This window comes from Toxorhynchites rutilus, chromosome 3, assembly GCF_029784135.1.
Source record: "Toxorhynchites rutilus septentrionalis strain SRP chromosome 3, ASM2978413v1, whole genome shotgun sequence".
NCBI lineage: Eukaryota > Metazoa > Arthropoda > Insecta > Diptera > Culicidae > Toxorhynchites > Toxorhynchites rutilus.
Window position 1 is genome coordinate 45,071,062 of NC_073746.1, and position 12,134 is coordinate 45,083,195.

Sequence of the window (12,134 nt, forward strand, 5' to 3'; positions counted from 1 at the left end):
GAATGAAGAACTGTACATTACGCACCCTATTTATATGATACATGCTCTTGTGAATTCTTTTGACGTAGAACTACGTCTTTCATTAAGGGTGCCCAATCAGAAAACAGGTCACGTTTTCATGTAATAAAGTTAACGCTGATAACTATTTTTGCCACGAACGAATATTGGCGATGCACATACCAAACGAATCGGAAATTCCCTAAGATTTGTTTGATATGCTATACATCACAATCCCATGGTGTGTAAATGGTTAAAATTCATGAAAACTGTAAGCGTTTCCATTTTCCCATACATTTGTTATGTCCATTTGAGTGCTTTCCCGAACAGAGCTGTCAATAACGGGCAACTTATGGACGAGCAACGAAGGGGAAATCGTAAGACTCAAAGTCTCGGTGAACAAAGGAAAAGAAGAAGAACGAAGGGGAGTCTTTGGGGAATTTTGTCTGTGATTTGGATTCGCATGCCACTAAAAAAACTCTCACCACAAAGAATGACAGCTAAGCTGATCTAGACCGGAAATTTTAACAAAAAAGGGCTTCTGTTGAGAAGAGCGCAAAACGGAGATAAGTGTGTGTATATTTAATTGCTTCAAGCCATCGATATATGGATATTTGTGTGTGTACGTGCGTGCGTTTTAACATATTGCGCTGTTGCGGGTGAACATGTCGATCCGAACGTGACGACAAGGAGGGGAGATAGCGGGAGGGAAATATTTGCGCTAGGGTATTAGTAATGAATCTCTGCTGAGTCAAATATTCAGCCTTTTTCCAAGCAGTTGACATTGTTTGTTCTCCGTCATCATAAAGGCTTCGTTGGTGCATTTGACATTGCATCGATGCGTTGAACTGATGCAATGGTTAATCATCTGTTAAGATTGTGCACCAAAAATTATTTGGGGAATACCAAGTTATTCAATAAGTTATAATGAGCTATTTATTTATTTGGGTTCGCGTGTCAGTTGCAAACTCCCTTCAACTAGGATTGCATTTGCGCTAATCTTAATCATAATGAAGCAGTGTTACTCTTTTCGAGGTTGTTGAGATTAACAGAAAGAGTTTATTTCGTTTATTTAGTCACCAAGAAAGTAAATGTCGTTCTGGAATTTTGTATGTGATTTGGTTTCGCTTGTCAGTAGCAAAGCTTTCTCCACTGTGCTTATCTCGAGCATGTATATTTCAGAGCGACCAAACAGGTAGAATTGTTATTTCTAAAATTTCGTAGCCTTTTAAAAAAATATTCGCAGTTATAAACAAGCGACTCGAATTAAACTACAGCGTAGTTCTACGTCAACATTGCGGTCATGTCTTGGACACAACCTCCTATATTTTTTTTTCTCTATTATAGTGACTTTCAACATATTTCGGCTGGTTCGTCACTTTTACTTCCGTTTTTGGAAGAATGTCGGGAGTGAGAATTGAACTCGTGATCTCTGCGTGAGAGGTATGGATGTTACCACTACGACAGATCGCTTTCACATTATAGTGAATTCTATTGTGGATGGTATGTTTGCTCGGGTTGTTCTAGAATGTTCACTATAAACAATAGTCCTTATATTATAACAATAGAGTATCTCTGTTCCTGTCTGATACCGTTCAAGAAAAGTCAGGTTGTTCTCTGGTGAATTGTTATTATTTGGATATCGCGATATCGTTTGAAGTATTGGGTTGGGAAAAAAGAAATGTCGTATATTGTCAATATATGGCAACACTCAAACATATATTGTGTTGTATTTATCGCATCGGGTCAAACTATACGGCTATTTAAAGATAACAATCTGTGCTACAAGTGTCGTTTTGACAGTGTTGTGATTGTCCTTTTCAGTCTCAAGTTATAGCGCGTCAAAGATGGAGTCCACCAAGTAAGAAATTCGCCATATTTTACGTTTTTACTACGTGCGAGGTAAAACTGCAACAAAGGCGGCCGAAAAAATTCGTCTAGTTTATGGACCCGATACTGTAACGATTCGCACAGCACAGCGTTGGTTTGATCGATTTCGTTCTGGTGTAGAGGCTGTCGAAGATACACCACGTACTGGTAGGTGGTGCGGGGGTGATGTTTGCGGTGTAATGAAGTTGCCTTCTAAATGGCAACAAGTTTGCGAACAAAACCCTATAATACCTTTGATTTTCAATTTACCATTTCGAGTTCCTGGACAATAAAAATGAGGTTCGCAATTCATTTAACAAACTAATCCATATTCTTTTTTACGTAGAACTACGTCTTCCATTAAGGGTGCCAAATCAGAAGACAGGTCTCGTTTTTATGAAACAGTGGGGTAAAAACCGTTATTTTTGAAGATTTTGCTTGAATTTTCACTAGGAATTGTTTATATCGATATTGCAGCCAAATTAATAAAGATAGAAGTTGTGCGTCAAAGAACAAATTGTAGAGCGGTTAAAGAACTTCAATTTAATTGATAGAAACAATCTAGTTTAATATAAATTTTTAGGATAAAATTAATAATAACACATTAAAAATTATTAACTTTGAAGTGTTTCACTTCCAAAATGTTATTAAAATCCACTAATTTAGTTGTTCCACTACTACATCCTGTAATAAATTTTCTCATCTTTCAAATGAAAGCATCAGAATCGTCTTCCGTAGCGTACTTTTTAATGTAGAGTCAGTTTGAGGCAACAGAGTCCGAAACAAAAAAAAAAGTTCTATAACTCTGTCATTGTTGATATTCGAACATATGCGTAGAAGGTTTTTTTTATCAAATATGATCGTCTATCACCTCCTGATAGAATATGGATAAATTTATTTTTTTCATATGAGAAAGGTGTTTTCTGACTTTAAGGGGATGAATCAAAAATTAAATTTCTCTTTTATTTTCAAAAAACGTAAAATACATGAAAAAAAAACAAACAAAGAAAACATTTTTTTTGACTCGATTATATACAGTGAAAAGAAATCAAAAACTGTATATAATCGAGTCCGCGCTGTATAATCAACTGTACTTCTCGATGCAAGCTGATCGAGAACGACACTAATAATACATAAAAATAAAAAAGAAGACCTGAAACGAAGGTTCACCCCGCACTGATTACAACTATTTCCAATAAAATTCTAAATTTGAAGATTTGAAACAACTTAAGAATTCATTGATAATAAAATAGTCTTCAAGATAGTGTGGAGTCGCGTGTGCGTTTGTTGGTTTTTACATCTTTAAGTTATACATCGCGTCTCCATTTTTAATATTCAATATGGGGAAGCCCTATATGTTCTCACGAAAGTATGATTATCCTTCACCATGAAAACGATTTGCTGGGCAAGTTCGCCAGTGTAATGTTTAATTAATTACCTCCTAATGATACCAATTTGCTAGCATAATATCTCCAGCAATCCTCAATTAGTTTTGCACGGAATCAGGACGATTAACTCCTTTGTTGCTCTATTGAAAACTTCCGTGACTGCAGGCATTCGTGTATAATCTAGTTAATGCCAGCAGCCACTAACATTCAGTTTGGTGAACAAATCGCATGATAAATAATTTCTTAAATAATACATTTATTAAATTTCTTTAATAGTTATCTTTACTTTTCTTCTTCGATATAAATTAAAATAATCACATTTTTACACCGCCCATTTGCCCCACTGTTCACTTGATTTGTATTCTGTTCATTTCCCCTTCTTCAAGTACAGGCTAGAGAATAATTTAATTAATAACTAACAACAATAATAAATTAATTTTAACAATGACTCCAAATTACATCCATTCACTATAGATAAAGTATTGCAATTTGTTCCCTAAAACGTAACTTCTTTACGAAACTGCGAGCGCTCGAAAAAAAAAACTTTACGTCCAGTCGATAGATGCGCATCAGTGCTCAAAAAGATGATACATACAAACGTACAAACAAACATCCATACTAATACTCGTGGCTCACACAAACAGACACCCACACAAGCGCTCTTTCTTTCCAAAATGCATTCCTCGCGCCATTACACACTAGCTCAACCGTGGAGAGTTCCGGGGGAGAGGATGATGCTGGAAAGGACACCTCATCCTCGCTCGTTCGTGTTTCGTGTTTTTGCTCTTCCAACTACTTGCTACTGCGCTTCATTTGACGCCGGTGACGCTTCGCAGCCAGGGCTTGTAGAAAGTCGTTCGCATGTAAACGCCGGGCAGGTAGGGGGCAGCACATCGAATTCCATGGGACACCGTGCCGACCAGCTCGTAGCGGCCGTCCGGACGCTGGAGCACCAGTGGGCCGCCGCTGTCTCCCTGTGGTTGGAAATGAATAAAATACAACTAATTAATATGGAAACTTTTAAAATGGGAGATTAAAAGGAAGATGAAAAGTAATTAAAAGTAAATATTCCCGGACATCTGGTTCGAATATGAGTTCTTCGGTGGTGTGGCGTCTTTGCCTGTCGGCTAGGAAGAAGCTCGCATAATACCGAGTTCAATGTCTTGGATTGACATTTTGCTGGTAAGAAAAACCATAGACTTTAATGTCGGTAGCCATGCCACAGCTTTGCGCTGTGGAGTCGATTCCCGGAAGGAAGGCAATTAAGGCAACAGCTTTGTGGTTGCGGGTTTGGGCGCCCCTGGGAGGTGCTTCAGTTGGAACCTAAAAAAAAACTCCACTGTTCACTTAGTTCGTTTCCAGAGTCCGATAGAGCTTATCAGCAAACTTGGTCGGAATTTATGTGGAACCAAAAATACGATAAATGACCAATTTCAGTGAATTTGGAACAACCACGATAGATGGCAGGCTCCGGCAAACCGCAATCCCGCATTAGTTATGAAATGGGCAGACATAAGTTGGAATTGGAAACACATCATAGAATCGATTCGACTGTGCGGTATTATTTAGCAGAGTGGTAGTTCTTCGAATTCACTCACTGGCACTGGGAGGCAGATGAGTGGAAATCGGATTTATTGCCGGGTGATTTCTGTGGAAATTTTAAAGTGGAAAACTCTATCGAATCAAAACATAAATAGGAATTTGCAGCATACACATCCGCCAGGCTATTGAGAAAAACTCATTAATCTAGTCGAGGAGCTTGAATTAATGTATTTTCTTTATAAGACACACGACTGCTGATTGGAAAAAGTTTGAATATTTGGTTTATTTATGTGATAGAATGCGCGTTATCTCGGATCAACGCTATTCATACCGAAGACGATGGAAATTTTCTCTGCATTGCTAATGGTCTAAACAATTGTAGTGCCCATATAATCCCCAGTTGTATTCCGAAATGACACATCAAATAGGGTGACCATCTGTTCTGATTTTGAGATCTACTTGGGGCGTCCTGATTAATTTTTCACAATAATAAAATTTATAAAATTTATGAAAAATTTTATTTAGTTGCAGAAACAGAATTATTCAGTGTATTATGTTTAAGAGTAGAACCTATTTTATTGAAGACCGAAGTTTTGTGAGCATATCCAGAGTAGCAGTTGAGTCTTCTACGAGATCTTTCAACTGTTTTCATTTAGAGATTTTGTTTCACTGGTCACTGTGATGTTTTTGTGTTTTGACTTTTGTGAATTTTTAAATTACCAATGAAACATTACAGATAGAACTGATTAGGAAAAGCATATCCCAACACCGAAACATTGCCAGAATACTCGATTGACATCCACTTCCAAATCCATGCTGAACTGTGTGATGCAGAAATCCAGCCGCCCAGAAAATTTGGGTTGCAGAAGGAGTTCTTGCGTTTCATACCCGTGGCTTGTACTTTGGTACCGTCATCCACAAATTGATCACCGGGTTTTTTTTTTGAGGAAAAATAATAATATTATTTAATTAAATTTGAACCTTTTTGATATAACATGTTCAAAAATCATCTGTGGGTACTTTTCGTCAGTGGTTCTCATCAAAACGCTTATAGAAAAAGATCATTTTTAAGCAATTTATGCTTGAAAATTCCCATCCAACAAGCTTTCATTTAGTTCCTAGAACGATCCTGTAGGACCTTCCTATACAGAGATATTTCAGTTTGAGTGAAAAATGATCCCTTTGTCTTTGATGAACCGCGCAATTATGCGCGCGACCCATCATAGAATTCGAAAATTTAAACCAGGATTCGGAAAACACAAAATACCATCGAGAAACAATCAATTTTCTTCAAAAATCGGTCGAAACAACACTCGAAACAGCCGAAACGAGGAACTGGTCCTAAATTATGTCGCCTTATTTCAGTTGATTTTTTAATGAATGACATCTGTAGAAAAATGTTGCTTTATGGAAAAATTATAAACTGCCCCCAAATTTTTTGCTTTTATACTTAACGGATATACACCCTTCGAAATACTTTCTATTTGCTATTAGAAGGTCGGTGATTCTCGACGTGTCATGCAATTTTAAGACATTTGGCATCAATTTTTTTTAAAAACCCCGATTTCTGGTGATTTTTCGGTTTTCGAAAAAACTCAAATTGTAACGTTGTGACACCAGTGAATGAAGTTCGAATGAGCTAATATTTTGCATAGGGTGCGAATCAACATTTCGTAGCAAGTTCTGAATGAAAAATCATTGGCAACCTAAACCATACGTTTCGTTTCGTATTCCGAAAAATTCGAGATGACACTAGATCTCGAGGTTTCATGCAATTTTAAGACATTTGGCATCAAAAAATATTTTTCGAAAACCCCGATTTCCTTGGGTGATTTTTCGATTTTCAACAAACCGCTTTGCGCCACTCTTCCTTAAGTCCGATTGAGCTGTAATTTGGCAAACGGTGTTTTTTCGAGGTGGAGAACATTTTGTATACGGTTACTTTTTGAACTTTTAGGGTCGATTTTTTTCCCATACATTCATTAGCACCCTAACGTATACCGAGATATTTTTATTTGAATGAAAATGCATTGATTACCCATTCGTCTTTAATGATGCATAATGGTCGCGTCGCAATTCGAAAACCTCGAACTTTCGTTTTTCAATGGATACTGTTTAAAATTAAACATATTGTTTCACATAAGATATTTTTTCAATACAACCAAAGCTTTTATCATATAATCAGTTTTATTGTTATACAGCAATTCCATGTAATTTTAAATTTTTGAATCACTTTAAAGAGCGCCACTCAGTGAACAAGTTTTTTTTGGTGTTCTAGAAAATTTTCTGTTATTTTGTAAATATTGCAGTAATTTCGAATGTTAGCAGTTTTTTTTAGCCTAATGTATCCTCAAAACTTCTGTGAATGTTTCATATTGATCCGTTTAGCCATTATTTTAGCCAATTGATCAAAGTTTGGAATAAGTTAAAGTAGCACTATTTTTTTTATCTGTATTATAGTGATTTTCAACTCATTTGGCTGGTTCGTCACTTTTACTTCCATTTTTTGGAAGAATGTCGGGAGTGAGAATTGAACTCGTGACCTTCAGCGCGAGAGGCATGGATGTTACCACTACGCCAGATTGCCTCCAGTAGCACTTCATTGCCAGATTCACCTTAAATATTCGAATTCGAACTCTGTTACTCTAATTTGTTTGTCGAGTGTACCAGCGATCTAGCGGTTTGAGACCAAGGAATTTTAAAAAAATGGGTATATTTGGAAAAATCTGGAAAAACAATTTGTAGAACTACAATAATTAGGAATGACGAACCCTGAGGGTGAAATGAAAAAAAAAGGTCCTAACAATTTCTGGAGAAGGAATAAATATAAGAGATTTAAACAAAATCAGATTTCTTTCTCGACTATTTTTCCATGGAATTGTTGTTCAGAAATACAGCAAATGGATTCGAATAGATATTTGCTTTTGTTGAATTGAAAAATAATTTGTTGAATTGAAAAATAATAAATAAAATTGTTGAATTGAAAAATAAATAATAAAAATAATAATTGGTCGGACAGCTAGAAAATGATGATAAGAAAAGTCATTTATCGTTACATCGGACTTTTGTGAGTCAGGCGCAGAATTCCTCGTCGGACCTCTAGCTCGGTCGGAGTGTAGAGCATGAAGCAATTTCAACTTTGAAGAGCCTCTTTCTCTTTTTTTTAACAGCATCGAACTAACTTCAAAATTTGGAAGCGTTTTTTGGAAGCCCCTCACTTCCCTCTACACTTGACAAAACAATTAGAGGAACAGAGTGCGTGGCCGAAATTTTTGTGTAATTTTTGAAATGTTGTAAATTCGTGAAAATCCTACGCCTGGAGATGGGATGTATATCATTTTAAAGCTTAAATTGTCAAGTTTAGGAATAGTTTAGGAACGAAAGTTGTGAATCGTTCATTTCGAGGGTACGCACAGTATTTTGTATGTATGGTATAATTTACATAAAGAGCTCCTCTAATTAACTTCAAATTTTGATCGATCAACTAGAAAAAAAGTTAGACGAAAAAAACGTTCACAGGGGTTTATTTTTCATTCAAACAAAAATATCTCTGTTTTGAAAGGTCCTACAGGAACGTTGTAGGCTTTTAAATGAAATGAAAAATGATTTGCTATAGATTATGCTGGCTAAATAATTGTGTTAGTTTACAAAATCATTAAAAAAACGGAAAGAAACCTATTGTTGATTTCTTCCCGATATAATTTCCCACTACATCTACACACACCAAGATAAAAATACGTTCGTATAATATTCCTAAACTATTAATTCCTATTAAGCTATAAAATGCTGTACATCCCATCTCCATGGGTTGGTTTTCATTTTTTTTCAGCTTTTTCACGATGTTACACCATTTTAGAAATCGCCTAAAAAATTCGACTTCGAACTCTGTTCTTCTTTTTTATCGAGTGTATTATTCATTCCACATCCAACTTATGAAAGTGAAGCATCGCGAAAATAAACTATCCTTTAGTTAGTATTCCAGTGTGTTTTAAATTTCCATACGGTTTATTTCTCCAGTGCAAGCTGTATCCAAACGGTCTTTCTCAAGACCAAAGAACAAAGGCCAAATGTCAACCGAAGGATCCGCCATTACCATCAATGGTCGGAACCATCAAATGGTCTTTTCGATCGGACTGTTTCATGAACTGCTAGTACAAGGACCTCGTGCACTTGATCTATTATTCATGCTTTCGGCGGAATCTCACGAAACTTCAATAACTTTGATCAGCACATCGTTGTGCGCATAAATCTCCTTCGAGTTGGGTCTATAAAACCAATGAACATGCCGTTATATTTCACTTTCTCAACAAAACGCGAACTGCTCCATTCGATCCTGACATCGTTGGAGCGTCGTCGAACGATTGTGGGATGCACTTCGTGAGATCTCAACCGTTACTCTACAAGTCGTGAAGGATCGTTACTCAAATCAGCAGTCTTTTTCCATTTAAAACGAAAAAAAAAACTTAAGACTGAATCTTTTGCATGGACCATGCAGAAATTTTGGACGTGAGACTACGTCTTCATTTCCGCTTAACTTTCTAAAATCGACTTGTTCATTGGTTCCGAAATGTTTATACACTTCAACTCACAAAACTCGTTTGTAGAGTAATAATCCGTGTAACAAACGGCTCGTTTCAGAGTCACCATTTGGAATATAAGATTAGTCGAATCTACGAATTTCTGAGCCTACGTTAAGATTTTGTTTGTGCCCTTAGGCACAGGTCCTTATACTTTTTCACTGGATAATACCATCTATCACTGACGCGTGATGTTCATTCAAAACCTTGAAGGATTTTTTTTTAAACTTATTGTCTTATTGTCTTCCCTCCGCCCCTCTACACTACGCCGCTGTGGTTAGGTAATCCTTCTCGATCAAATAATTTTCAATATGTAACGAATTTATTCCAACGGTGATTTTATTTAGTGGATAATATCAATAATTGAGATAATTTAGATTATGACCACGAGACAACGAGATAAATACACTCTGTCCAACTTCTATAAGACCAGGAGATGATTTTGCTGCTTAGTGTCATTGTAAACAAACAATGCTTCAATTTATATCCTAGTGTGTAGGTATTGGTGATTACCATACACTGCATGATTTTCACATGTGTGTGTGCATGCGCTGAGCTTTTTTTGTATTTTTGTATTTTTCAAGTGTCAAGTTTCTATGAGACCAGTTACATTTTCCGTTGTGTTAGTTATTTTGATCAATAAATCTGGAAAATGCCGAAGGAAAAAGTGCTCACGTAGAGAGAATAAATACAAAGCGATGGATTTCAACAAGAAAATGTTGGTATCAGAGAAATTGCTCGTCGGATTGGACGATCCCATCAAGTAGTGCTCAATTATTTGACAAATTCTCAAGAATACAGTAAGCAGGAGAGACCTTTACGTGAATCGAAGCCCTCTGACCTGGATAAGCGTGAAATGGTTAGAAAAGCTTCGAATACTCAAAAATCGCTTATGCATATAAAGCAATATTTGAATTTAAATGTTTCTCGGGTGGCAATTCGTCAAGTGTTGGTAAAAAATTCTCACATAAAGAGGGCTTAAAAGGTTAACACTCCTAATCTTACACCATCTCACATCAGAAAACGTCTGAGATTTGCCAAAGCTTACATGAACCGGAAGTGGGGCATGGTATGTTGTCACAAAGAATGTTTCCAAATGAATACATTTTGCTATATGCCATAACGAAAAGTTCTTCAATGTATAGGTTGTCTTCACTGATGAAAAAAGTTCAATTTGGATGGTCATGACGGTTTCAACGGGTACTGGCGTGATTTACGGAAGGAGGAACAGTATTTTTCAACCAGGAATTTGGGTCGAGGCTCGTGCATAGTTTGAGCGGGATTTTGTGCAGCCGGAAAGCTCAAGATAGCTTCCAAATCATTTAAAAATTATATACATGTTCTGAAATCATCACTACTATGGTTTTTGTGTGGATATTGTCACAAATAAAAATCACATTCCAGCGAAACAATGCTACTATTCATACCAGGAAGGAAACTAAGCAGTGGATTAAGAACCAAAAATTTAATTGTTTGGACTGGCCGGCTCGCTCTCCAGACTTGAATCCTGTTGAAAACCTTAGGGAAATCCATGTACGCAGAATCTACACTGAGAGACAGCGATACACCACGATTGAAGAGCTCAAAATCGCAATTTCGGAAACATGGAAAAATATCGAGAAATCCGTTCCGCAGAATTTGGCAAATAGTGCTCCAACACGAATTTTCAAGGTTATTAGTCGAAATGGCAAGGTTACCAATTATTGACATGTAAATCAGCTTATCTTTTTGAATTTTTCATCGATAATATTCATGAATTTTGAAGTGGTCTTATAGAAACTGGACAGCTGAAATCATCATATTTAAGCACAATAAATAAACGAACAACTCTTTTGAATGAAATTGACGTTAAATATACTTCATTCTAAGTATTTTACAATGTATGAATGAATCTTGTTGAAATGCTAACTGTTTGTGTTGCAACGAAATATAATCAGGGTGGTCTTATAGAAGTTGGACAGAGTGTATAATATATGCACTCTTTCAATAATGCGTTGGAACGCTAAATCATTGCATCGAACATTTAATTTAGTAACCGACTATGAATTTTCCGTCCGGCCCACTTCAATCTCTTTGGATCGATATTGAACTTTTTTGAAAATGATGTTGTTAGTGCCGTTCCAAGTTCCGACGCTCTCCAAATGAAAAGTCGGTCTTTCCATTCGAGACTGGTGCGAACCAGACGGAAAATTCAATGTCAACCCCTAGGGATGGATGGTGTTAAAGGCCCAACGTGTTAAATCATAATTTTTAATTTTTGAGGTATTATTTGAATTATGACTTAACATTAAATATGGGAAAAAACCGGAAGTACTAAATTTTGTTCAATTAGATGTAATATTAATTGAAATAAGCATTTTGTGATATTAGTATTTTGTATATACACAAATATGCCAACCTCAATACAAACGTTATTATTTTTATTGTACATCACTGCACTAACTAATAAAATTGATGTGAAAAGCAAATGGAAGGTGATGAAATTTTCAGTGGTAGTGCCTTGATTATTAATTAATGAAGGTCAAATGCACAATCTGGTTTGGGATCCGCTAGAGCCCCTTCCCAATTATGTGCACCCCTTTTCAATTATGCGTGGCTCGGAGCACTAAATCCAGACATCGAAAATTGAATTTAAATCAATCAATTATGGAGCCACCTGGCCGAATAAACAATTAATAGTTATCCTCCCAGCAAAACGATCGGGTTCTGAAAAGAGTGTGCGAAAGCAAATTAAATTTGCCACCCTCGATCGTTGTGGTAA

At 36.4% G+C, this 12,134-nt stretch overlaps 1 protein-coding gene across 1 annotated transcript in view; it reads right to left on the minus strand.

Annotated features, from left to right (window-relative positions):
- Positions 1–3,461: 3,461 nt before the first annotated feature.
- The window catches only part of LOC129778257 (serine protease filzig), a 139,398-nt gene continuing 130,725 nt past the window's right edge, over positions 3,462–12,134 (minus strand). Inside the window, exon 8 of the mRNA XM_055785051.1 lies at positions 3,462–4,228. Coding sequence (XP_055641026.1) covers positions 4,064–4,228 — 165 coding nt within the window. The 3' untranslated portion in view covers positions 3,462–4,063. The remainder of the gene's footprint in view (positions 4,229–12,134) is intronic.